The following is a 25,990-nucleotide window of genomic DNA, read 5'->3' on the forward strand; positions in this document are numbered from 1 at the left end:
TGGGTCGCCATTGGGCTGCTGGTAGTAGCTGCTAAAAGGTGATTGGCAAATAGGTAGTCAGTCATGTAGAGTCGCCGTGTTGGGCGGGGCTCGCTCCTGGCCCTCCCTGTCCCCACCCCGCCCCGGTGAGGGGTTTGGGTGGGGGTCTGTGGCTGACCGACCTGGGCATGCAGGGGTGAAGGGCCGCCCCGCGCCGTGGCGGAGAGGCAGGGCCAGGGGCCGTCCCCTTTTATCCATGCCTGGGGCAGAGAGGAGGAGTCGTCGGCGCCGCGGGGTGGTGGCTGTCCCGCTCCCCCCCGGGAGAGGCGAAGCCCCAGCGGCATTGCTCGCTCGGCCTCGGTGGGCAGCTGTTGGCGGAGGCGCCCGTCGGGGCTGAAGGAGCTCGCGCCCGCCCCTGCCCTCCATGCGGCGCAGGCAGCGGGCTCTCCGCTCGCCGCCGCGTTTGTCGTCTTTGTGGGCGGGTTGGCGGCTGCCGAGAGCCCGCCATGGGGCGGCCGCACCGGAGCTGTTGAGGCGGCGTTGGGGAAGCAGCTGGACGGCCCCATGGAGGAGCGGGAAGGCGAGCTGCGCTGGGACGGGCTGTGCAGCCGCGACGCTGCCACCCGCGCCGCCGCCTTGGACTCCATCGGACAAGCCGTTCTCCGCCGGAGCGAGACCATTGCTCCCGTGGCGGCCATGCCGCCTACCCGCGCTGCCGACGGGCTCCTGGTTCCTGCCGCCCGCGACGGGCTGAGCGAGGTGCTGGCCCGTCTGCTGATGCTCTCCAAGCGCTGCCCTTTCCCCGACGTGAGAGCGAAGAGCGAGGCGATCCTCAGCGAGGTGCAGGTAAGCGCGGCAGCCCCCGCCTCCGCCGTGGGACGGGGCTGGGAGAGCCCCGCGGCGGCCTTCGGGGCTCTCCCGGTCCCGTCGCTCGCAGAGCGCCCTGGACTTTGAGCTGTGCAGCGGAGAGGGCGTTTGACTCCAGGCAGGTCAGATGTATTCATGCAGCAATACATGCTACCAGTCCCACTCCTGCTCCTCGCGAGGAAACGTTTGGGAGAGCCTTATTAGAAAGCAGGGGGGAAAGCGTCAAGTTTTTTGGGTGCAATCCGGCTGAGAATTCAGCGATGAATGGCTGGGAAGTAGCTGGGCGCTGGGGCATCCCGAAGGAAGTGCTAAAACGACAACTTTAATGCTCTAGTTTTGGTTTGCATGACCAGAGCTGTGGTATTACCAGTTGGCTTTAATACAAAAGCAGGAAAGCCTTGGGTATAAACATTCAGAGCTGCCAATTAAAAATATGAATCGGTATGGGAAGCTTTTGAGCTTGTAAAAGCTCTATGAGATTTAAGCTCATCACTAATACAGCAGAGCTTGTCAAAATTACCTTTTTGTTGTTTATGGGTCAATAGTTTCTCCACTGGAATCGGTAAGATTAAAATTATGGTTTTATAGTTTATAGGCAGCCTGGCCAGTAGAGGATGAAATTTACTGACCTTTTATGTTAACAGAAATAAATGTTGCTTTGTACTCTTCCACTGTTACAGTCTAATTATAGTTACTGGCACTGCAGTTCTCTTGCTCACCTAAAGTTTTTGCGCATGTCATGAAATTCACAGGCAGGGCTTGCATAAACTGGTTCAGCAGCACCGCTAAAAATACTGCTTGCTGCAGAGTAGGAAAAGGAAATTTAGGTATTTCTTTTAATCACAAGTGAATATATTGAGCTGTGCTTGGAGTTAGCTGCCTGATTCCCACGATTGTGGTTTTTATCCCTGAACATTGACAGGTTTAATGTAGAGGAATCTAGGGGGTAAAAAGACCCTAACAAAACAAACAAAACCCCAAATCAACCCTCCAACCCAAGCATGTTCCATATACCATAATATATAGAATAGTCACTTGTACTATGTATTAGAAATACATTTATGTTAGTATTTTCAAGGAACTTGGTTACAGATCCATTCTTGCCCTGTCCTACTGGGAAGTGGTCAGAGACATTCTGGATTATTGAAGCTGAGAAAGTCTCTGTTTATTTTGTCTAACTTTCAATAGCATGCAATGTGATAAATACAGTAAAATTCTATACAGTTCAGGCTGCATGGGGCAATTTTCCCAAAGCAGATTTTGTCAGTAGAAGCTACATATACAACATATGGTCTGTGTGAAGGGCTTAACTTCTATACTGCTTTTCTTTAAAACCCAAACAAATGAAACAACCCCGTTGGAAAACTTTATCTAGGACCTTTGCATCAACACCTTCCCTGTTAAAGATTCAAATGAAGAGTGAGAATGATGAACAGACTGTTAAGGGAAGGCTTGGTTGGTTTTGTCAGGCACAAGTTAGCAGAATCTATTCAAAGGCCAAACAGGTGGTGATCTCTCACCTGTGTCTTGGAGGAGGTCAAAATACATAGTTTGATAACTCCCTCATAGATTTTTTTAATATATGAACTTCCTGGCATGTTCAATGGTTAGTCTTGTTACTAACTCTTTAAAAATAGATCAGAAAGTTCTGGCAGAAAATAAGTCCATCGTGTTTGAGGGAGTTTGATAACTCCCTCATAGATTTTTAATATATGAACTTCCTGGCATGTTCAACAGTTAGTCTTTGTTACTAACTCTTTAAAAATATCAGAAAGTTCTGGCAGAAAATAAGTCCATCTTGTTACTGAAAGTTTAAATCCTATGGTCATAGTTGGCTTGATTAATAAAAATAGATGTGAAAGGTGAAGTGGATATGAAACCAGTTGTGTGTACACAAGTTGCAGTAAAACAAGTCGATCCAATACAACGTGAAGAAAATCTTTCAGAGCTGCTTTTATACCTTCTTAAGGAGTAGATCTAAGAAGGAAATATTCTATATTCTGTGAATATAGAGTGTCAAGTCTTAGTTCTTACAGTTGTGCTCATAAATTGAAATTTTCATAGTGATATTTGAATTTGTGGGAGATATAATCCAATCTAAGAATTCCATTTTGGATGCTGTGGACAATTGTCAGGCATGAAATGGTTTTCTATTGATTTCATGCCCAGGAGGAATTGGACTCAAATCTCTGCAATAAAAATGGCAGATAAATTGTATTAAATAAAATACAATTATCCCCTAGAACTCACGGCTTTCAGCAGTGATTCTGAAGGCGAATAGCTTAGTAACATCATAAAAATGTGAAATCCTGCTCAGCAAAGTGTCAGTACTTCCAGGGCTCACTTGTGTTACCTTACCTCCCTGCTTTGGGACATGAAACAATCTTTGTGAGCAGCAGGATGTACCACTGTGCTGTCCAAACCTTATCCTCTGCCATGTTATTAAAGGACATAGAACCCAGGGCAGGAGAGGCAAATTTGAGCCCAAAGGTCATTCTGGGAACTGGTGCTGCCCTCCTTTTCTCTCCTGTGGGATGAACTCAGGCTAGCTGTCTGAGCCTGGACTGATTTTTTTCTTTTTTTTTTTTTCTTTTTAAATATTTTTTTTTTTCTCCCACAAAGTGGAGAATTGTAAAATGTGCTTTCTTTCTGCCCTGCAGCCAAGATAGGTCAATGAGGAAATCAAAGATTTGAATTTTCCATGTGGTCTGATAGCTATTTATTTCTGGGACTAGTGCCCTCTTGCCTGTTGGGATAATCAACAAATATTTAGGCATGAACAAGTGTGCTGCTGGTGGTTTTGTAGCTTTGTGTCTGGAGCTAGTTGGTGGAATGCATTATGTGGCTGGGGTAAGCTGCAGGCTTGGCAGCAGCCTGTGTCAGCATGGCATCCCTCTAAGCCTGCTTTTGTTATGGTCATTTTTTTTTCTGTAGAAAAATTCCTCTGAAATATGTTGGCATCCTAAATGTGCAACTTTCTTCTTTGCTATTAATAAATAACAATAAATGATATTACTGCTGTTATTTTTATCAATAGTATTGCCTGTATCAGAATCTATAACAACAAATAATTGCCTAAGGTAAAGTCCTGTTGATTTGACATATATTCAGGCTAATGAGTTTTTTTTTTGTAGATTCTCTCTCTATTTTTTTATATGTGTAATAATATGTTTTAGCCTAAATATAGATCTAACTTCTCATTTAAATGATCATGTCTTGTTTAAATCTAATTTCTCATAAAATAATTTAATAATTTCTCATTTAAACAGGATCTAATTTCTCATTAAATAATTCAAACTAAACCAAGCTGGTTTAGTTTGAATTGTTACAAAGACAACCTCAGCAAATTGGACTTTTTTTTTTTTCTAATCAAGACTTCCTTGCTTTTATTAATAAAAATAAAGTTGGTCAAGTCACTCTGACCAAATATATATTTTACATATGTTTCAACTGCAGTGCTTTAACCAAGTGAAAAGAGTTTGAGTGTTTGTGTATGCAGATATATGATGACTGGGTTTTTTGTGGGTTGTTTTTTTTTTTTGAGGTAAACTCCAAATAGATCACAACTTTTTGGTAACTTCTTGCATTTTTGGTGTTCTACACCTCTTTGTAACATACTGCTTATGGCCTTGCAGAAGAGCAGGTTGTTCTCCCTTGTATGCTAGGTGTCTGCACACCAACACAAGTATACAGGGAGTGAACAGCAGTGGAAGGTCATAGTAAGTGATGATGAAAAGTACTCTGTCCAGCCTCAAGTCACTGGACTGTAAATACAAGGGGTACATCAGTAGCTGAGGAAGGATCATTCAAAGTATGAGATTTGCTGGTTCCAGTCTCTTCTGGAAAAGACTGAGCAGAACACACTGAAGTATGAAGTAGGTGAATTTATAAAAACAGTCTTTCAGATTAAGAAAGAGAATGCATCAATGGGAGGCAGGTTCTACAGGAGTGTCAAGATGTTATCCTGCATAGGCTGAAAGATGACAGAACAGCAGAAACAAACCCCACAAATGTCACAAAGTGTAGAATTTGGCATGTAAAGCTTGACTGGGGGCAAATGCTGGGAAGAAAGATACTGCTCTCAACCTCTTCGAGAAGTAGCAGTGCTAAACACTTTCACTGAAGGGAAACATTAATCATGAAGAACTTTGCTCTGTGTTGATCTCTTCATTGGTGTAAACACAAACACACAGAAAACGGAGAACTGTTGGAGAAGATGAACACAGAGTGCATGAAGATGCATGAACAAAACTGGGACAGCTGAATGCATCATGAGGTGCAGCTAAAAGGGATAGTGGAAGAAAGGAAGAAATAAAAGATCCAGAGATTAAAGGCTTAGCAGCTAATGCTGAGGTGATTGAGACGTTCTCTGAAATGGTTAATCCAGCCTGTGTAGTTAATAGCCATGATAAAAGCACAGACTGGGGGGGGGGAATAAGCAACAGATTTTTCAGTCTGGTAGGGCCTTAAATCCTTTTGGGGATTAAAAAAACAAGTTTGGAATGAAGAGAAACAAAAACCTGGAATGGAGACGCTTCCCGAACTCCCCCTCCAAAATGGGGGGAAAAAAGCTTTGGAATGGGGGGGGGAAATGGAATGGGGAAAAAAATAAACCTGGAATGGGGGGGGAGGGAAAAATGGAAGGAGGGAAAAAAGAAATTCATTCTGAGGTGCTTGAAAGAAACCTCAAGCTAGTTGAAGCAATCTCCAATAGTGAATAGCAATCTCAAGACAGTGAACTAATAGAGTCAAAAAGAATAATGGTGCATACCTCTTCAGTAGGGCTGGGTGGGATGGGATGAAGAAGAAATGGGTGGTTTTTAACTTGGCCTTAAAGAAAAAATACTGGAGCAATGGTGAAACACATTTTCAGTGCCTAGGGAAAAAAAAAAGTCAAGCAACAGCCAAAACAGATTTATCCAAGAGAGGTTATTTTATATTCAGCATTTCTGCGGCTACCAGGAAGTACCAGGCCTTGTGGCTCAGAGATGTTAGAATGTTAATATGTTGATATATTGGAGTCCTCAATATTCACCTGCCATCTGACTTGTGAGCTGGAAACTACTTTGCAGTGAGTAAAATTAACTGGAAAACCCATGCCCAGGCATGAAGCAAGCTGTAAGTAGTTGGTACAGATTCTGCAAAGTCCTGTCCAGTGTGGTCTGGATTAACATTTTTGTGCTTGCTGAATTGTAGATTACAAGATAGGAGGGGAGAGTAAGAGTACTGGAGAGCAGCCATGGAATTTAACATTATGTTAATAGTTAATGGGAGGTTGGACCTTATCTTCTAGATCTCTGTTTGTTGGTTTGTTGTGTTTTGGTTTTTTTTTTTGTAAAGAAGGTTTGAAGAAATCAGTGGTGCTATGGTCAGCTAAAAAGGAGGTGAAGACAATGGGCTCCCAGATAAATGGGGATGAAGGGAATGAGGGGAAAAAAAAAAAAAACCTGCTGCAGAAAGAAAGGCAGCATGAGCTAGAATGGATGATCACTTGATCTAATTTCCAGCAAGTCTTGGGTTAGACATCTGTGGGGAAAAGAATCTCATGAGTTAGAATAGCAATGCAATGGCCTGGACTATCCAGTCATGTTCATCATTTGTCTAAACTGTTCAAAAATCTCCTGCAGGGCTGATATGCTTGTTTGATCTCTCCCTGGAAAAGGCAGAATATTGCTGACTGGATGAATTTTATTTTGTGTTGATAGCTGCTTGGAGGGAGGCACCCCCCAAGTGCTTTTCCTTCGGTCTCCAAGACCATAATTTCCAGAACCATAGCACTGGAATTGTGGTCTGGAATCTCTTGTCCCTTACTGAGAAGCAGTGGGTGGGCTTGTGATGAGTGAGTACCTTCTTGTTCTCTTCCCCCTGCTGCTCTGATAAATGTAACAGAGAGCCCTAGTCTGCAGAGGGCTGTATGCCACAGAAGAGAAGAGTCATGTCAGCAGCCAAATATATATCATCATCATCATCATCTTGTATTACAACCCTTACACACTGCCTGGGACCTAGGCCTACGTGGCAGAGGACATAGAATGGAATACTCTTACTTTTCCAAAATTGACAAAATACTTGTATGGTTTTAAACAAAATGAGCATCTAAAAAGATTTCTGGTTGCAGCCAGAGCAGAAGTCTTGCCTTTTTACCTCCACCACTGTGTAGGACAAATAAAGCCTCTACCAGAAGAGGAGGTAGAAGTTCCCCTGTGTCTGTCCATTAAGGAAAAACTAGGAGATACTTTCCTCACAGTAGGTTTCACTATCTCTCCTGGCACATGCTTGTGATGAGTGAAACTCAAATATGCTCTTTGTTCTCAAATGGTTTGTCCTGGTGACTCTGGTATTGCAGAATGGCCAACCTTCCAAATCTTTAATCTGCTTGTGGTGTAATCTTTGGTAAATGACTTCATAGCTTTGTCATCAGTCTTTGTTGTTTTCAGTTTGTTTTGCCTTCCTGCACAACAGAAGTGAATTTCTTCAGTGACCATTGAAATCTGCAGCTGGGCAGGTCTGTTGGGTGGTGGGATTGTTTTTTGGTTTGTCTGAGTTCCTTTAACTAGTCCCTAGTGTATGGCAGTGGTATTCCCCTGTGATGCTCACTGCTGGCCATGGAAAGGTGCCTTGGATGAAATCTGTAGTCTGTCCAAGCCCATGCATTTAAATATAGCATCTTCAGTGGTGGTAGTGAATCTGATCCATCTGGAAGTTGCCTAGTCTCCTTGCACAATGCCAGTACCCAAACAGCTTTCTGTTTCCCATAGTACTCTTACATAAAAAGTGAATGAAAACCCCTTGGTTGTTTTTTGGGTGTTTTTTGTTTTTTTTTTTTTGATGAGTTCACTTCAGAGGAAAAATATGTTGTTGTCTCTTTCAGCCTTTAGGTGGAATGGGTTTAATTATGTATTGTAGGGTGCTCCTTTCAGAAGCCACGTGTCACTCTGCCAGATTGCTGGGTTAGAAAACATTTGGCTGTTAGGGATTTGGGTGTTTTTGTGGTGTTCAGATACTCTTGCCTTTTTTTTTTTTTTTTCAGTAATGGGAGAAATACTGAAGTAATGATGCATTGAAATGCTTAGTCTTATTTACAGCTTCTGGTAGCCTACAGAGGAACTGTACCTCTGCAGTGTTTATTGTAAATATGTTCTGATGATGGGTCTGAGTTGTGTGTGGCAGGGCTGGCTGGAGAAGTTAAGGGAGAAGTCTTAATCTTGATGTGTCAGGGAATGTTCTGAGCAGGGGTGTGAACATAAAAGGTTTAAAAACCTTAAATTGTCAACAGTCCTTAGATTGCCTTATTTGCCTTCTCCCTCCCCCAGCCTACTTGCCTCCTTTTGAAGGCTTCAGTCTGACAGATGAAGGCAAATTCTCTTTTGGTGAGCTTGTCAGCTGCAGAATTGCCTGATCCTGGGGATGTCTTTGGTTGGAGTAAAGAGCTGCTTGAAAAGAGTGGAGTGATGCAGGGTATCTGGGTCACTTCTAAAGCTGATTTGGTGTTTGGAGCCTTTCCATAATTTTTCCATGCTACCTGTGTGCCATTCTTCTTGCATGGAAATGAGCTTTGCTTAGTCAGCTTTTTCTTACAATTGTTTGGGATAAGGTGGATCTGTAAATGTGTAGGGATTTATGTGATTCTGCTGATGTGACTTTTCCAGGACATCCCAACTACTTGCTAATTCTCAAAAGAAGTGAGGTGAAGCCCACATCTTGTAATATTGGTTTGGTTGATTTTCATTGACTGCATTGCAACCTGATACAGTGGAAAGTGTCCCTGCTGATGGCAGGGGGGTTGGAACTAGATGGTCCTTGAGGTCCCTTCCAACCCTGACAACTCTGTGATACCGTGAAATGCTTTAAACTGATGAAATCTTAACAGAAACATTTCTTCACCTCTTATCATTTATGAATGAGGTAAGTAACCACAGGGTGTGTATTGGTGGCTTAGAGATATACATATATATATTTTGTTTCTTGATTTTTGAAAATTATTATTACTGTTTTTAATAGGAGCTAATATCTTGAGATCTGCAGGGACCAGAAATACTTCAGCTTGAATGCATTTTGTAAATAACAGCATCTGTTCTCCTGATTTAGCACTTGCTAACTCACACATGCTCTGGTTTAGATGATTTATGTTTTCTTTGCTTCTGCTGCTTTTTCTAGAGGCAATTCTAGATGCTGGCTGCTCTTTTAAATTCATAGTTTTAGATGATCCTTTCCAGCCTACACTCATGTATTCTAGTGTCAATTTAGTCCTTTGTCTCACTGTTCTCACTCTTATGGTGTATGGTTAGCAGGGATCCTTCCCCTCTCTGAATTGATTTTGCTAGAAGTTTGGCTTTGCTTTAAGTGGCCCAAAAGCCAATTTATTTATTTATTGCATTCAGAATTTGTTTTCCTCATTTGGTATGTAAATAACTGTCTTTTATTTTGGGCTGCTGGCATGCATTGGGATGCTTTTTGCTCACATATGGAGAACTTTTCTGCATCTTGAGGAGATTTCAAAGTGAAAAGCTTAAAGAATTTGGGAGGTTTAGAAATCAGCATATGGTATGCAAAGTATTAAGTTAAAAAACAGAAGCTTGGGCTTTCAGGTTCTGTAAAATTCTAGATCTTCCATTAGCTTGACCCCCAAAGCTGATTGTTTAACAGAAAATTACCTTGTCTCACTGTTGCAAGTGCAAAGGGAGCACTGAAGAAATACTCCCTGTTTTGTCATCTCACTCTTGACTTTTTCTTCAGGTCAGGGTTTCTGCTTTTAAAATAAACACAATGGAAAAGTACTGAATATACCATTGTGGGAGAGAAAAAAAATCATTTTGAAAGCTTGAGTATATTTTCCTGTGGATACTGAGTGTTTAAATTTCCAAAAATATGGCTTGCTGTCAGTATGGTTTTCTATTCCAGTAAGTTGTTTATGCTTTAAGGGGAAGGGGGGGAGGGAAGCTTAGCTGTCTCCAGAACTCGAGTGAAACGTGTAGGGTTCACTTGGACCAGACCTACATGACTTAAATCCAAAAAGTTAAGTAGTGTTTTTCCTTTTCTTTACCAGTTTCTTGATGTTTCCAGCGACTCTGACTTTATTCTTTGTGTTTTCTTCTGGAATGCTTAGGTTAGATCGCTGCCAGAAATCGGGTTGGGAAGGTGAACTGGTTTAGTTCAACTTACACCAAGTAAACAGTTCACCATTTCCTGCTTTATGCAGAAACCACACTTATTGTTTCAAGTCATTTTGAACCAAAAGTGTATCTCAGTGTTGGGTACTAATGCCCCAAATTCACTGGGCTGGTATTTTAAAAATAGAGCTGATGCTAGAACACCTACTGCTGCTGATGTCATGCAATCTGATACACATCTGCCCTCTCTTCAACTCCAACAACCTAATTTTCAGTCCAGGCACTGTGCTAAAGAAAGGCACAGTGCTTCTGAAAGCATGGGGTTGTTTTTTTTTTTTTTTTAACTGTAAATTAATTGAAATTGTAACTTCACTCTTCTGTGCTTTCTGGAGTCAGTGATAAGCATTGCTCAGTTGCAGGTCCTTTCTGACAAGTTCATTGCCTACCGAAATATCTGACTGGCTCTGTGAGATTAAATTTTGAGACTGAGGGTATAGTAACCTCCTAGTGATATTTTCTGCCCTGGGATATTTCTGCTTGCTGTTGCATTGTCTTCAAACACTTGTTCTTCCCAAATAAGTATTTTGCTGAGGGATTCCTTAACTCCTAGAGAGTAAGCGTGGAATAATATGATTTATTCAAAGGAGGAACAAACCTGAAAATGGAAACTTATTTACATCTCTGAAACTTATTTACATATGAGCCTTTTAACTGATTTTAATGAGGAGAGAAACCTCTTTTCTTCAAGTTTGTTTTTTTTTTTTCTATTGCAGCTTATTGTTGAGTTTCCACTGTGCCTGGTGGTGTAGTGCAACAAAACTTTCAGCCTTAAAAGGCAGCCTGTTTGCCAGCAGCAAATTCCCCTCAGGTTTCAACTGTTTGTTTGGATTTTTCCATTTCTATAATTTTTAGTTCTGATCTAGATTTGCTCTGATTTCAGTGTAAAAAAGACTGAACAGCAGAAAAATATTTTCAATTTCAATTTTCTCTCTCAGTGCCTCTGAATTTCAAATCACTGCTGAGTGCAAACTTACATCCCTTTAACAGGACGAAATCATTGGCAGCTATCATGCAGGTGACGTTTTCTGGAGTTCTTTTTAGGACGTTAAATCACTTTTTTTCTAGATTTTGCAAGTAAATATGGTCTGAGTTAGCCCCTTGAAAGTACTGGTCTCACCTTGGTTGCACTAGTCCTGAGCTGAACTATGCCATCCAGGGTTGAACACAGGATGTCATAGTGGTCTTTGCTCCACCTTGCACTCCAGAGCTGGGCAAATGTAGAACTGAGACAGATCTTCTGTCATTTGCTGTTGCTGAAGGTGGTTCTGAATGCATTTTCTTAGGTAGTTATAAGGAGATGCCTTCTTGATTCTGTAACAGAAACAAACACACAAATCTGACTGTTTTCACAGCTTCCGCAAAAAAATTAATGCTCATCTTCAAATATTTCCTCTATATAATACTTAAATGTTTGGTTACAAATAACAGAGTAGAGAATCCAACTTGGAAGGACTTGTAAAAAGCTTCAAAACCTCCAAGGAACACAACTGCAAATAAAATTGCAAAGTGAAAATGTGCTTTAAGTTAAGCATATAAAATATGTTAAGAGGCAAGCAATCTTAACAAAGAACTAACTCTGAATTCTGAAGGCAAACATTAGTTATTCAATTTTAAAATGGCATCAAGGGATTTTACTAGGGATGTGAAATACCTTCTCCTCTAAGTACCAGAAGCCAGGGATAATACAATTTAATAGCTTCCTTTGAGACACAATTCCTGTATCTGGTGTAACAGCAGATTCTGATGATGACTGAAATCAAGCACTCCATCTAGAGATTAAGAAAATTTTAATGTGGGTAATAAAATCTATGAACTGCCTTCTCTTCAAAATAAGTGAGTTCTTATGCAGAGCATTGAGCTCTGTTTGGGAAGTATTTGAACCCTGAGACTGAGATGGCAAAGGGAAGCTTGTTCGAAGAGAAGTTACTGGAGTCCTTAGCAATTCTGAAGGTTAAATAAATGAAGAATTGCACCAGCATGCTGTATAATATTCTGCTGCAACAATCTGGTTATTGTAAGCAAACAGCTTATTGTAAGAGAAACAGCAATTATGTTCTTCTGGCAGTTGTTTTCCTTCACTTAATTAGATAGGATAATGACTTTTCACAGAGTATGCCCTCAGTTGGCAATGCAGAGTCATCTGCAGGAGAGTATCCTGAAGGGGATACTGTCATTATTAAAGCAAATTATAAAACTCTGGAAATGTCTTTTAAAAATGTCTCTCCTGTAGTGGAACTAAGTCTAGGGGAATGTGTGAGTTGTGTTACTTGATAAAGAATGGATTTTTTTTTTTTTTTAATTACCCCTTTGGCTCTGTGTTTCATTGGGTTTGTGTGGTAAGGTTTTTGGTAGCAGGGAGGCTGCAGTGCTGGCTTCCGTGAGAAGCTGCTAGAAGCTTCCCCCATGTCTCATGGAGCTGGAGGGAGGAGTTGAGAATGTGAGACAAACAACTCTGCAGACACCAAGGAGATAAAGGAAGTGGAGGCACTGGAGCAGAGATTCCCCTGCAGCATGGTGAAGACCATGGTGAGGCAGGCTCTCCCCCTGCAGCATTAATGGTGGAACAGATATCCACCTGCAGCCCATGGAGGACCTCATGCTGGAGCAGGTGGATGCATCTCTGGGCAACCTGATCTAATTGAGGATGTCCCTGCTTTTGCTGCAGGAGTGGTTGGACTAGGTGACCATCAGAGGTCCCTTCCAACCCAAACCATTCTGTGACCTGAAGGAGGCTGTGGGAGCTTCTGAAGAAGAGAACCTTAATGCTGGAGCAGGCTTCTGGCAGGACCTGGGGCCCTGTGAAAAGAGAAACCCAGGCTGGATCAGATTTGCTGTCAGGGCTTGTGACCCACAGGGGGACCCATGCTGGAGCAGTTTGTGAAGATGAAAAATCCTATGTCCCTTACTATGATGTTAGATAAATCTGTTTAGTTAGAAGATTATTGTAGATAGCCTTTTTTCCCTTTTTTTTTCTTGAAGATTTAAATTTTGAACTGAAGTATTTGTTGTCTTAGCAGCAGTATTTTGGCCACCTGCTGTCACATTTGCACTGGGGACTATTTACTGAGGGTAGTTACATTATTCCTATCTGATGATCAAAGGATTATGGATGAAAAATAAACCAGCAGGTCCTTCATTAAAAACATTGTTGTACAAAAGACAGTTTTGACTTTATCTTGAAAAAAAACTCGCAACTGCTTAATGTTGTTATTGGGAGCAGCCCTGAATTAGCAGCACTGCTGATGTGTGATAAAGTGAAGCAGCCATGTGCTTGCAGGTTTGAGGCTTTGTGCTGGTTGAGCTGTTCAAAAGCATCTTGGTACCTTGCTGCAGGATTCGTTTCAAAGTGTGCTTCCTTTTGTTATGAGCAGTCGTCTGTTTCCTTCTGCAGGTTTCAGGTTCCCTGGGCAGTTCCTGGCAGTAAGGTTTGTGATCACTGTGCCAAGTTGACAGTTACAGCTGTCCCTTAATCTGAGAAGTTAGCAGTGTGAGTAGAGAGGTGGAGGAAGGAGGTTTTGGATGTGCCACATTGAGCCTGGAAGCACGGTATCTGTGCAGGAGGTTAAATGTACTGGCAATATAAATGCCATTTGAGTGTTTTCAGGACCAAACTGGCTCACTAACTGTAGGCTACCAGGTGTGCCACTTGTCACACTGGTAAATAGATAAGGTTCATGCCAATGCTTACAGTTAAATTAGTGTGAGCAAACTCTTGTTGGCTTGAGAATGCTTCACAGAATTCCACATGAAATGGATTTGATAGCAGGTAGCTGTCTTGAGATGATAACCTCCTAGAGTTCAGCTCTGCCAGACTTCTTGGAGACAGGAATATCAGCTTAATAGTTCTTAGCTGTACTGGAGCAAACTATTTCCTTGGGATAGCATCCATAGTCTTTATCTCATACACAGGTTTGTTTTCAGGTGTAGGTAACTGAAATGAACTGAGGCTGATGCTGCACCTGCTGTGGAAGGATGTAATGAATTTGAAGGAACACTTGGGGGAGACTTCAGGTCTCATGTTTAGTTGCCAGGTTTTGATTTGTTTGGAGTAACTCGCTGTGAATTGAGATCTACTGCCTTAAACTCTTGAAAAATGAAGCTTTTGCCCTTTACTTGCTGAACTACATTATCTGTGTAGTAAAATCACATGTTGTGTTGTAGTGGTGGTGTTTCCTACATTTGCTTAGCCTTACAAGCAAAGTAAACCTACTGCATTGTCCATGCTGAGCTTGGGGGGAAAAAATATCTATTTAAATACTGTTAATCATCCTGTATTATAAAGAAAGAGTGGAAAGAGTAATTCTCTGTCACTGGCAGTCCATACTTGCTAGAAGAAACTAGAATATTTGCTCTGTGTCTGTGGTCCATTACAAAAGACTTTGGTGTGCTCAAAGGGACCTTGCATGGTGAAACTCCTGGCTTCTGTGGTGTGTTTTAGCTTCTGCAGTGTGACTTGATGCTGAGCTTTCCTCTATCTGGAAGGGTGCTCTACTTAGTTCACCCCTGGCTTTAGCAGTGACTCAACAGGCTCCATGTATCCCCTAAGTTTTAACTACCAGGCTTTAATGCATCAGAAAATAGGTAGTATTTTTAATTAAAGAGAGGGGGAAAATTGTTGGAGCTCGTGGCCTCTTGGATGAAAATGCTCTTCAAGTTGTTTGAGCTCCCTTACTACATGCAGGCAACTGAAAGAATTACACTGCTTGTACCTTTGAGATGTTTTCACATGCAGTATTAGACTACTTCTTACAGTTCTGAGGATGCATTGGATAGCCTCCTGTAGATCACCTGAATGACAATCCAGACCCTTGGTGCACGTTTAGATCACGACTGTGACAGAGCTTGCTGTGCAGTATTTTCACTGACCAGTTTGACCCTGCTTTGTTTGTCATCATGTAACTTGGAGTAACAATAAGAGGTGAGGGTCTGCAACAGGTGGTAGAAAGAGGGAAAATTTCTTCTGTCAGAGCTACCTATAGTAGAATGTAAGCTTGAAAGTTAACAGTTGGGATCATCTAGGTAGACTCAACTTCTGGTAGTTCCAAAGCATCGGACCACTGCTTTGCAAACTTGATGTTTTTATAGCACATTTAGTTGTTGTTGTTGTTGTTTGTGTGCATTTTTTATTGCTGGTAGTTTGGGGTTTTTTGATGTCTGTTTTGCTTGTTTTTTTTTAAAAAAAACCCCAAAACAAAAGCCCCAAACAAAACAACAGCAGCAAAACCTCAAACAAAAACCCCCAAGGAAAACCAAACCAACCCCTCAAGATTTGTGGTACTCTGGTCAGCACAGTGGGCATTCCTTTGTCCTGTATGATAATTCTTAAGCAAGACAAAAGGTCCTGGATTTCACCAAGTCATTGAAAGACAATTCTGCAGCTCAAAGGATGTAGCTGATTTCAGAAAGCTTGTGTTTATGCCCCAAATCAGAGCTTCAAAACTCAGGATCCTTCTAACCCTGCAGGAAAAGTCAGTGAGCAGCTAGGCAGAACCTCATCAGATGCTCAGTCATGTGTGAGTGTTTTTCAGTTTTGAAAGTGGGCAATAGTTCCACGGCTGTGCTCAGGCTCACCCTGGATCCAGAGATTAAATGTTTCCCTCTCTATCTCCTCTCAGAACTCACAGAACGTGGTGTTCTCAGAGCATGTTTATTGAAGACCTATCAGATGGGCTCTGCACAAAACAAACCAGAGCTACCCCTCCCACTGCTGAGTAATGGCTTAGTGGTTAGAGCATTCCCAAAGAGTGAGGACTCTAGGTTCAGCACCTTTTTTGCCTGAGGTGATTGAGTCTTGCTTCTTATATGCCTAGGCTCCCAAGGTGAGAGAATTGGCCTGGCTTTTGCAGTCATTTCTGGGCCAGTGAACACCTTAGGGATTGCACGTGAAGCAGGACTGGTGCAGTTGGAAGCGCTGACAGCGTTGCCATCATTAAATAGCTTAACTTTGTTTAGGGAGGAGAAGCTGAAATCACCTCAGGCTTATTAATGACTTGTGCTTGGCCTCTATCTTTCAGTGATCTGACCACAGAGGTGAGAGAGCCAGTCTCTGGGCTTGAGGTTGTGTTCTGGAGTAGAAGCAGATGCCTTTTGGTGATGGACAGTAAGCTCTAGCACAGTGGGAGGTGAGATTGAAGATGCAATCTTGTCTTTGGTGCTTCCTGTTGGCTTATTTAGGTGGCTTGCAACTTGACTTGCAGGTTTTTGTGGATGCTAGACTGAAGTAGGATCTTTGCATAGAGATCCAGGCAGTGAGGAAATGTTGATACTTCGTCATTTTTCACCTGTTTATAATCTGTAGTCTGTCCATAATGTGTTAAGGGCAGTCCTGCTCCCCACCCCCATTACAAATAAGCATGTTTTTCTTCAGTGAATGTCCTTTTCGAGGGCTTGAGAGCTTTTCTCTTCCACTTAGAGCTCTAGACTTCTACTTCACATCCCCTCACACTTGAGGGCACTGTAGGTTCATTCTTGCTTTATACTTGAGTGGCTCTACAAGTTCTTGGTGCAGCTTTGAACAAGAACTGGGGGTGTGTTTAGTTTTGTAGAAAAGTGTTCTAATCTAGAAGCTTCCATCAAAGAAGAACACTTCTTTGAGATACCAGTGTTGCTTGTATAAGACTTCATAGCAGAGTTTGGCACCTGGAAAGGGAAAAATTGGTCTCAAGTAGACTTGCCACCTTCTTTCCAAACACAAGTGCAACAAGATGTGTGCGACCTGCAGTACTGCAGCTAAGTGGGTGAAATAGGGTTACAGACCCAGCAGGACAGCCTGGAGGGAGAGTAAAATGGTGTCACTAAGTGCTGTATGCTGTGCTGAGTTGAATACAAGCATTCTTGAAGAGAAATGTGTGCTCTTGTTGCTATTTAGGTTTTCCCATGCCAAGCTTTTTCACTTGACTGTACTATACAGGAACTAGATCATTACCATTAAAAGAACCTGAAGTTCTTCCAAGTTTATATTCAGGCCAAATGAAGTAAGCCTCTAGCAAACATGCAACTAGATGACATAATAGCATATATTAAATGTGCAGAGGCCTTTTTGTTTCCCCATCCTCTAATTATATCAAACAATAGGAGATGAAATACACACCTCTTTTAGTGACAGTGTGCTTCGACTCTGTTTGATAGAACTTCATTCAGTCACAGATCTGTGTGCAGCTGAACCTTGTTCATAGTGGATGAGTACTCTGAAATGGCAGGGGTTCTGTGAACAGTTCTGTGAAAATCTGCAACCTATAGAATCATAGAATTGTTAGGGTTGGAAGGGACCTCAAGGATCATCCAGTTCCAACCCCCATGCCATGTGCAGGGACACCTCACACTAGATCAGGTTGCTCAGAGCCACATCCAGCCTGGCCTTAAAACTTCCAGGGATGAGGCTTCCACCACCTCCCTGGGCAACCTGTTCCAGTGTCTCACCACCCTCATGCTGAAGGATTTTTTTCCTAGCATGCAATCTGAATCTACCCACGTCTAGATTTGCTCCATTCCCCTCAGTCCTATCACTACCTGACACCCTAAAAAGTCCCTCCCCAGCTTTCCTGTAGGCTTCCTTAAGATACTGGAAGGCCACAAGAAGGTCTCCTCAGAGCCTTCTCTTCTCCACACTGAACAGCCCCAACTCTCTCAGTCTGTCTCCATAGGAGAGGTGCTCCAGCCCCCGATCATCCTCATGGCCCTTCTTTGGACAACCTGAAGAGCATCGAAGTCTTCCTCTGTGACTGAACTCACAGGGTATGCTGCCACACTTCCATTCACACTCAGGCCTTCTGATTTTTTGTGAACTTCCCATGGCTGAACTAAACCACCATGAAATTCTGAGTGGCTGACCTGTAAAAACTGCCTTGTGTGTGGTAAATGGATCGTGGGCAGTGGTGTGACCCTCTTCTGGTGACAGTGCTTTGTAATGTTTGCTTTGCCTTCTGTGTTAGAGTTAAATCATGCCTGCATGCTAGGGCATATATTCCATCAGCTTCAAAACTTCTCCTTAAAAGATTCTGGAAAGGAAGGAAATGTAGCAAATGCCAAACATCCAAGTGGCTCTGTAGACAATTATTGGTTTAATCTATTGGCAGTAGATTAAAGAAGGTGTGAGATGATGGCCTTCTTTTTCTGTTTTCCCACAAGACTGGGCTAATAGTTTTTCCCCCCACCTCCCTCAAGTGACATGAATTAGTTACACAATTCCTGGGGTGACTGTTTAGTGTTTGTAAAAGCTTTTATGAATGTCAGAAGCCTGGAGTTCTAAATAGGAGACTTCAAAATGCTGTGGTGGGGCTTCTGTTTGTTCGGGTGGGTTTTGTTTCTGGAAATAGCTAGCATAAAAGTGAAGGTTGGTCTGTTGTCAGGTTAACAGGCTTCCTTTGCAGTGATTCTTTCCCTCTTCTGTGAAGTTTTAATCTTCAGATATGAAGTGAAGAAATGTGCAACAACAACAAAAAAACCCCAACAAACAAAAACCCCCAAACGAAACAAACCAACCCCAAAAACCAACCAACCAAACAAAAGCAAAACCCTAAACCAAACAAAACCAACAAAAGAAACCAAAACCCAGTAGCTTTCTTTTTAAGATGAAGTGAAATGTCCTTGAAAGGAGGGACAGACTCCATCCAGTCCTGTATTGTGGACCAGGGAAAAGAGCAGCTTGTGCAGGGTGGAATCTGTTTGAGACTGTGCTTGTGCAATGATCCACTGCTAGTGCTTGATTTCTCCCTGCTGGAAATTTGGGAATCTCCCCAGCCTAAATGATGTATGGTTATTGAGTTAATCTATCCCACAGTGACACAATCCATTGTGGGCACAAGATGTGACTCAGCCAAGCCTTCTGGGTTCCTAGACCCAGCTGGTTGGGAGAGGGGTGAGTTATAGGGACTGAAGTGAGTGTAGCTAGACCTGTGTCTGGACCAGAGGCCAGGGGTGGCAGAGATGTAAAGAAAGAGTAGGAAGTTCTTTGGGCTCCTACAGTTTACGTTGTCCAAGTGCTGGTTTGTGAGCTTTAACTTTTAGAAGAACTGTAAGCCGAAGAGGAAAACACTTAACTCTGGCATGAGGCTTTGATGGAATGAGGAGATGGCCCAAGCTCAAACTTGCTTCTAGCAATTTCTTTTCCTTCTTAGAGTAGAATTTGAGATGTGGTTTTCAGTTAATGACAGTGTAGCAAGTTTTCACTTCTGGCTCAAGATCCAGCCTCTTGGAGGACAGAGGGTTTTGGGCTGGCTGTTTTGGGTGAGTTTGGAATCAGTCAGACAGAGCCTTGTCCAACAGTGCTGGTGGAGCTGTGCCCAGAACTGAGCAGGGGCTGTAATGCAGGCTACTTGCCTTCTTCTCTGGAGACAGAGCTGAAGGAAGAGATGAACTCCAGTTACTGCCTCTGCAGTGGGAAAGAGAGAAGCATAGGTAGGTGAAGGGGGATCAACAAAGTTGTTTGTGAAGTTAGGAAGGCTTTTCTGAAGGTTGTTCAGTGTTATGTCCCCTTTGCTGGTACACTGAGGGAAAGTTCCTTACTCCATAAAGGCTGTGAGAACAGACAGCTTTGAGAATACATTCAAACCTAAGTGGTATTTTTCAGAGTTAGAACTCTGTGTTTATATGGAGCAGCGAAGGAAGGTACAAGGAAAAAGTTTTGCTAATAGCACAATAAATACTGCTTTAGAATGTAGGCATTTCTGACTGATTGCTTGGTGTTCTTGTCCTTGAAAAGCACCCCATGGAGTACTCAGGCTTCTGTAGACAGTTTTTGAAACCTTTTTGCCTCTTGCAGTCTTTTAATAGTCTGATTACCAAATGGCAGGGAGAGAAGTTCATTCAGTGTTAGATTCCTGAGACTACCAAGTAATGAGTCATAACCTTAATACCTGTTTTGTACCAACTGCCAAAAAAAGATCATATCATTGGAATGAAGCAGCATATATCCTGCTGAGGCACAAGAATACTTGGTCACTCATCAAGATCACTACTCTTAGGTCATTCAATCAATTCACTAGATTCTACAACCGGTGATCAAAAGGGAAGAGTGAAACCTGCGGAAGTTAGACTGGCAGAATCTGGAAATGAAAGCAACATGAATGGCAAAAGCCATTCAATAAATATCTTTATGCCAGGGCTAACTACAGATTTTTAACCCTATTTTGTTTTTCCTGCAAATTCTTTGGCCAGATAATTAAACTTGCAGAATATTGTAGTGTTTTTATGCTATCCAATTTTTTGATGGCTTCCCTATTAATTTTCCTCGAGGTAGACCACCTCTGGTGTCTGATTGGCAGATTCCATTTTCCATCTCAGCTGTCCACACATAGATCAAACTGATGTCTGCACTTGACTGCCATAGTTAGCATATCCCAAGCTGAACTCCTCTCAGCCTTTCCCTTCCTGCATTTCTCACCAAGTCCTCTCACTGTTCTTGCTTTGTCATTTAGTTTCCCTGCAGTATCTCGCACTGCCTGCCCATGCGTCATGAAAGTCAACAAACTGTTTATTTAAACACCTGTTCAGTTCCACTGATCTTTACTACATGAAGCTATTGATTTCTGTATTGACCTCACAGAGAGGACTGTGTACCTATATGTGTACCTATAAAGCACATACCTTAGTAGGCCTGTCTCAAGAGCAGCTCTCCCAGTTTGCACACCTTTGCATCAATGTGGGGCTGCAGTAACGCAGCCCTCTGACGCACAGGAGCAGAACAGAAGTACTGCTGGGGCAGGACGTGGAGGGGTGGGTGGTGTGAGGAGATAAAGCAAACAATGTTCAACTGTCTGAAATCCCAAATGAAAGAAAAACTGTCAGCCCGTGGGAAGTCACGATGTAGTGTTGCAGCTGCTTCACAGAGCATGACAACTCAGTAGCACCTGCATGAACCAAAGCTCCAGCTCTAAGAGCTAAAAGCAGGTAAGTGTAGTACTATGTCTATGGATTTTGTTGGGTTTTTTTTTTTTTTTTCCTTCTGGGTTACTTTGACATGTCTCTTTTGAGATCCTTGTGCAGAGACTTTTGCACTTAAGCAATATTTTTCCAGTGCTTGCTGGAGAACCAAAGGAAAACCCTTGGTAGCACAACTTAACTGTGTATTATGTTACCATTAGAATGTTACGCAGAACTTCCAGCTTGGGTCTATCCAGACACAGAAGATGACAATCTCTGTTGTAGACTTCTTAAAGGTGCTGAGTTTCTCTAACAATCTTGAAATTGATTTAAAGATTAACATCTTATCTAAAATGAAATGTAAGAGGTAATATAAACTGTACAAATAGATAATTCTCTACTAAGGTAATTCTGATTTCTTCTTACGAGGTTAACATTGGGACTGTAGTTATTTTGTTGTTCAGTGATAGTATTTGCAAGGTTTTGCAGTGCATCTGTGAATTTGACAGCTTCAAATTCTGCTGATCAGATCTATTGTACTTAGCCTTTAAGATCATATCTTAACTTCTGAAGCCTTTGCCAACTTGGTGCTAGATCCACAGTCGTGTGTCCTTCTGTTGAGAGGTACTTTGTGTTGGATTGTTGTAAGGAGATGATGGAAGTATAACCGAGGCTTTGATCTCTCAAGGACTTGGCACGTGAGTGTTCTGCACATGAGTGTTCTGACTTCTTAAGACTCCTTACTAAGAAATCTTCCTCTGGCATTTTTCCCTCAAATGTACCTTCTGCTTCCTTTGCAGTGGTGAAATGAGCATGACAGTTCTGGGGCTGGCCTGGGAGTATGAATGAGGTCTGTTCCTGACCCTGCAACTCTCAGGTTTGCTGTGTGATCTTGGATGAGTTGTAGCCCCGTTTCAGTTTGCTTAGCTGTAAAATGGAAATAACGCTCATGGAACTTTACAGTAATTCTAAGTTCTGTGAAAAGCTGCTAGGATGAAGTCCTAGAGATGTAGTTAGTTGAAGCTGCAATACTTCCAGTTAACTTTTATATGTTCTGTGCTTCAGAAAACTCCTATAGCATAACATATTAATATGAAGAAAATTATATGTAGATGGAATATGGGGGAAATTCTCAAAGAGATGCAATAATTTCTGATACTGTGGACAGGCAACCTACAGTGCTGTTAGTTGCCTTTACATTTAATTTTCTTGCCATTTCACTTTTAATTTGCTTTAATTTAGAAGTGGCTAAACATGTTCAAACTTCCAAAGCAACTGAATTTAAATTGAGGGAGAGAAATAGAGCATGAGTAATAGGAGGAGGTGAAAATAAACATTTTAAAGCCTTTGCACCCACATGTGCACAGGTTTTCCTTCCTTAGAGTCTTGAAATATTTGAATCTGGGAGGAGGGTAGATAGTCTCATCAAGACACTGAGCTTTTTTTGCTGGCCATTGAAATGTAGCTAGCTTTGAGAAGTGAGGAAGCTGTTCAGCAGAGCACAGTGATGCTGCACAGTGTCTCAGGATACAAGGAACAACATACCCAAAGTCATATTGAATGTGTGAAGGAAAGCAGGATTTGGCCCAACTGGGATGTAGCCAGAAAGCTTGGGCTTATCTTAAAGTCAAGAGTAGTGTTTGAAAACAAAACAAATAGTCTCCATTGCTTGTCTCAGTATATTTGGTAATCTTTTCAGCTTAGAAATTGATAATGGGCTTTGTTACAAGGAATGTTTTAAGATCATGACTGTTGGAACCACTGGGCATGCCTTACCCTGGCACAACCTCAGCACAAGTGAGTTAGGTGAGCTTTGTGCATTAGGCTTTGGTATATTTAAGGACATGTTCTAATAAACATACTCCACCTGTATATTGCTTCTTGCATATTACTTTGCAGCCTTCAGCAATCTTCTCTAGTTGGAGGTGTCCCTTCTGACTGCAGGGGTGTTGGACAAGATGACCTTAGAGGTTCTCTTCCAACCCAGTGCATTCTGTGATTCTGCTGTCTCTAAAAGTGCTACTGCAAAGTGGGACTAGGAACAGGAAGGAAGGAAGAAATGCCATCAACTTGAAATCAGCTATGACTGCAAAGCTGGCCTTCTAAAAGCTGTAAAATCAAACTATGTTATTCTATACCTGTTCTGGAAGGTAGATACAAAATAATTGTAAACTTCCTCAGCTGCTTGCTGAGCTGTTCCAGGGTTCAGCTGGAGAATGGGAGGCCAAATCTAAGCCGTGTTTTCACTTATATAAATGTATGCTCCTATGAAATTCACATGTACTTAATGTAGGGTGCCAGGCTGATCACTGCAGCTGTCTGCAACAGAAAAGCAGATGGAACAAATAAAGATTTACCACCCAGCTTGAGCTCATCCCCTGCAGCAGCCATTCACCAGCAGCGCCGCGCAGACAAATGGCAAAGAGTTTCCCTTGGGAGCTGCGATTGGGCTCGCAGAGGTGGCAGAGCTGCACGACAGCCTTGGGATTGGCTGGGCAGGAGCACACCACTGGAAGCTGTTCATTCCCTAAAAACAAGATACCATCTTTTACATTTCATCTAGAGCTCTTTTATCTCGCATTGAATATCCAGATAAACCCCAGCAAGCACAGTTAACCTCTTTGGAAGAGCTGAGCCTCAGCTAAATGCGCAGAATGAGTTCAGGGTTGGTGTGGTGATGGTGGTGGTGTTGTGTTGGCTTTTTTTTTTCCCCTGCTGAGTACAATGAGTCCTGTGTGAGTTGTCTAGAGCTGTTGTTCATATTTTTGTGGGTGGGTGTCTATGATATTGAAGACTTTGCCGTATCTTCACCAGAGCTGAAAGCTGTTTTTCAGATTTTTATTATGTCCTGGCTTCAGCTTCTACTGAAAGCAGTTGTTCTTTGAAAACTGTTTTTATGTCTGCTCTGCAAATTTCATTTCCATTTGAAATAATGTCTGTCACTGTCAAGTGACTATTCCTGATTGCATTTTAATAAAGATATGGATTCTTTAGGGTTTTTCAATAGAATTTAAACATTTTAATAGATTTTTATTTTAAGTTAAGGATTTAAAGCATTGTAATGTCCTACCTAAAATAACTTCAGATCATAACTGAATGAGAGATGTGATTGGCTGTAGTGAGATGCATAGAGAGCCAGAAGGCTGTGAAAAACGAGTTGGTAAAGGAGAAATTTGGGTTTTATCAAGTAACAAGGGTTTGAACAAGCACTAAATGCAGGAATATTGACTGTAGAGGCAAAAATACAGAGGAGAAGGAGAATGGAAATGGATCAGAGGGAAGATTAAAGGCAAGAGAAGCTGACTGCCCAAAAGCTCTTTAAACCCCCATTCAGTTTCCCCTCCCCATAATTGGTTTTGCTTCTGTTACATTTAAATATGGGTAAAGGTAGTGCTTGGTAATATTGAAGTTGTCAATCAGCTTTTGCATAGGCACCTGTATTTTCCTTACCTATATAGGTTAACATTGCAAGAATTAACATTACAAAAAATTATCCTTGCTCCATTATGGGTGTTGCTTAAGCAATATTAAACATTCCTTTCTTAGATCTTTGCACCCTCAGTGATGGTTTTATAAGCTTTCACATTATCCCATTAAAATTCCTTGCTCTTTGGAGTGAAGTGATGAGGAAATAACAGCCACATTTATGGGAGAACTACAGGCAAAAGAGATTTGAAAACTTTGATGCACAACTCTTTTTGTTTAAATTCTTAACCCAGGAAAGTGACTGAGAAAAGCCTTCCCTGGAATTAAAAAATGTAGGAGTAGAATGGGAATGGTATGATAGATTCCTAGTTTGTTTTGTTAGTTATAAGCAGTGTAACAAGCAGAAATTCCAATTCTTCCAAAAATTGTAAAAGAAAAGGTTGGCTTTAGTAATTGTGGGTGCTGGGTACCTAGAGCTGCTGATAGGAAAGAGCTTAGTGTTGATTTGCTTGGCTCTTTGTTGTTCTTTTTTTTTTTTTTTTTTTTTTTTCCCCCACTCAAGGAGGCTGTCACCTTACATTTGGCCTAAACAGTGTAACATCTGTCTTCTTTGTAACATCTAAACTTCATAATTCTTTCCTTCTTGGTTTGTGGAGCAGCCCTGTAGTTGTTTCCTCTCCAGTTGTTTCCAGTGCTTAAAAGACGCAGGAGGTTTAGCGTTGTAAAAGGAGTCCTTAGGCTGCAAAAGGCTCCAACCCCAAGGCTGGTTGAAAACTGTGTTCTTGAGGCCTGGGAGGACTTTGGAAGCACAGGGTTATTCATTGTGCAGGTGAGTGTTTCTAGATTATGAATTAAATGCCCATGGGGGAAAAAATATGTTCAAGGACATTTCCACTTGTTCTTTTTCCCTGGTATGTGTTAAAAAAAAAAAAAAAAGAGCACATTAAGCTTGTTGCTTCTAATTTAAGAAACAAATCACAAGTTATAGGAGGAGAAAATATTACACATACAGTCCTCTTCCTGAGAGAACAATTAGGGGGAATGTGGACTACTAGCTGCTAAATTTCATGACACTTTGTATACTGCTGTAAGGCACTCATCCTACTAATGGCAAAAGAGGATCTTGTACTTGAGGAGAACTGAAAGTCTGTGTAGAAATGGTTTAACACCCTTGTCTGAGTCAGGTCAGTCTGGAATTAACCGTGGGTATGAATTTTGTAGCTCTGTTTGCATCCACACCATTCAAATAATAATGAAAAATCCAAAAGAAAACAAGTAAATGTTCAGCAATGGTTACAGTGCTCTGTAGGAATCACAGAATGGCTTAGGTTGGAAGGCACCTCAGACATCATCTACTCCAACTCCTGAGCCATGGGCAGGGATGCCTCTCAACTAGGCTTGGTTGCCCACAGCCTCATTCAGTCCTTCAGTCTTGCCTTAAATGCCTCCAGGGAGGGGTCATCCACAGCCTCCCTGGGCAACCCATTCCAGAGTCTCACCACCCTCATACTGAAGAACTTCTTCCTAAGATCCAGTCTAACCCTGCTCTCCCTCAGCATAAAACCATTCCCCTTTGTCCTGTTGCTAGACACCCTTATGAAAAGTCCTTCCTGTAGGCTCCAGGTATTGGAAAGCAGCTCTGAGGTTCCCCTGGAGCCTTCTCTAAGCTGAACACCCCCAGCTCCCTC

General features: G+C 42.0%; 1 protein-coding gene across 1 annotated transcript in view; it reads left to right on the forward strand.

Annotated features, from left to right (window-relative positions):
• The first annotated feature begins 543 nt into the window (after positions 1–543).
• The window catches only part of SESN1 (sestrin 1), a 68,156-nt gene continuing 42,709 nt past the window's right edge, over positions 544–25,990 (forward strand). Inside the window, exon 1 of the mRNA XM_054393186.1 lies at positions 544–825. Coding sequence (XP_054249161.1) covers positions 544–825 — 282 coding nt within the window. The remainder of the gene's footprint in view (positions 826–25,990) is intronic.

Source organism: Indicator indicator, chromosome 27 (assembly GCF_027791375.1).
Source record: "Indicator indicator isolate 239-I01 chromosome 27, UM_Iind_1.1, whole genome shotgun sequence".
Classification (NCBI taxonomy): Eukaryota; Metazoa; Chordata; class Aves; order Piciformes; family Indicatoridae; genus Indicator; species Indicator indicator.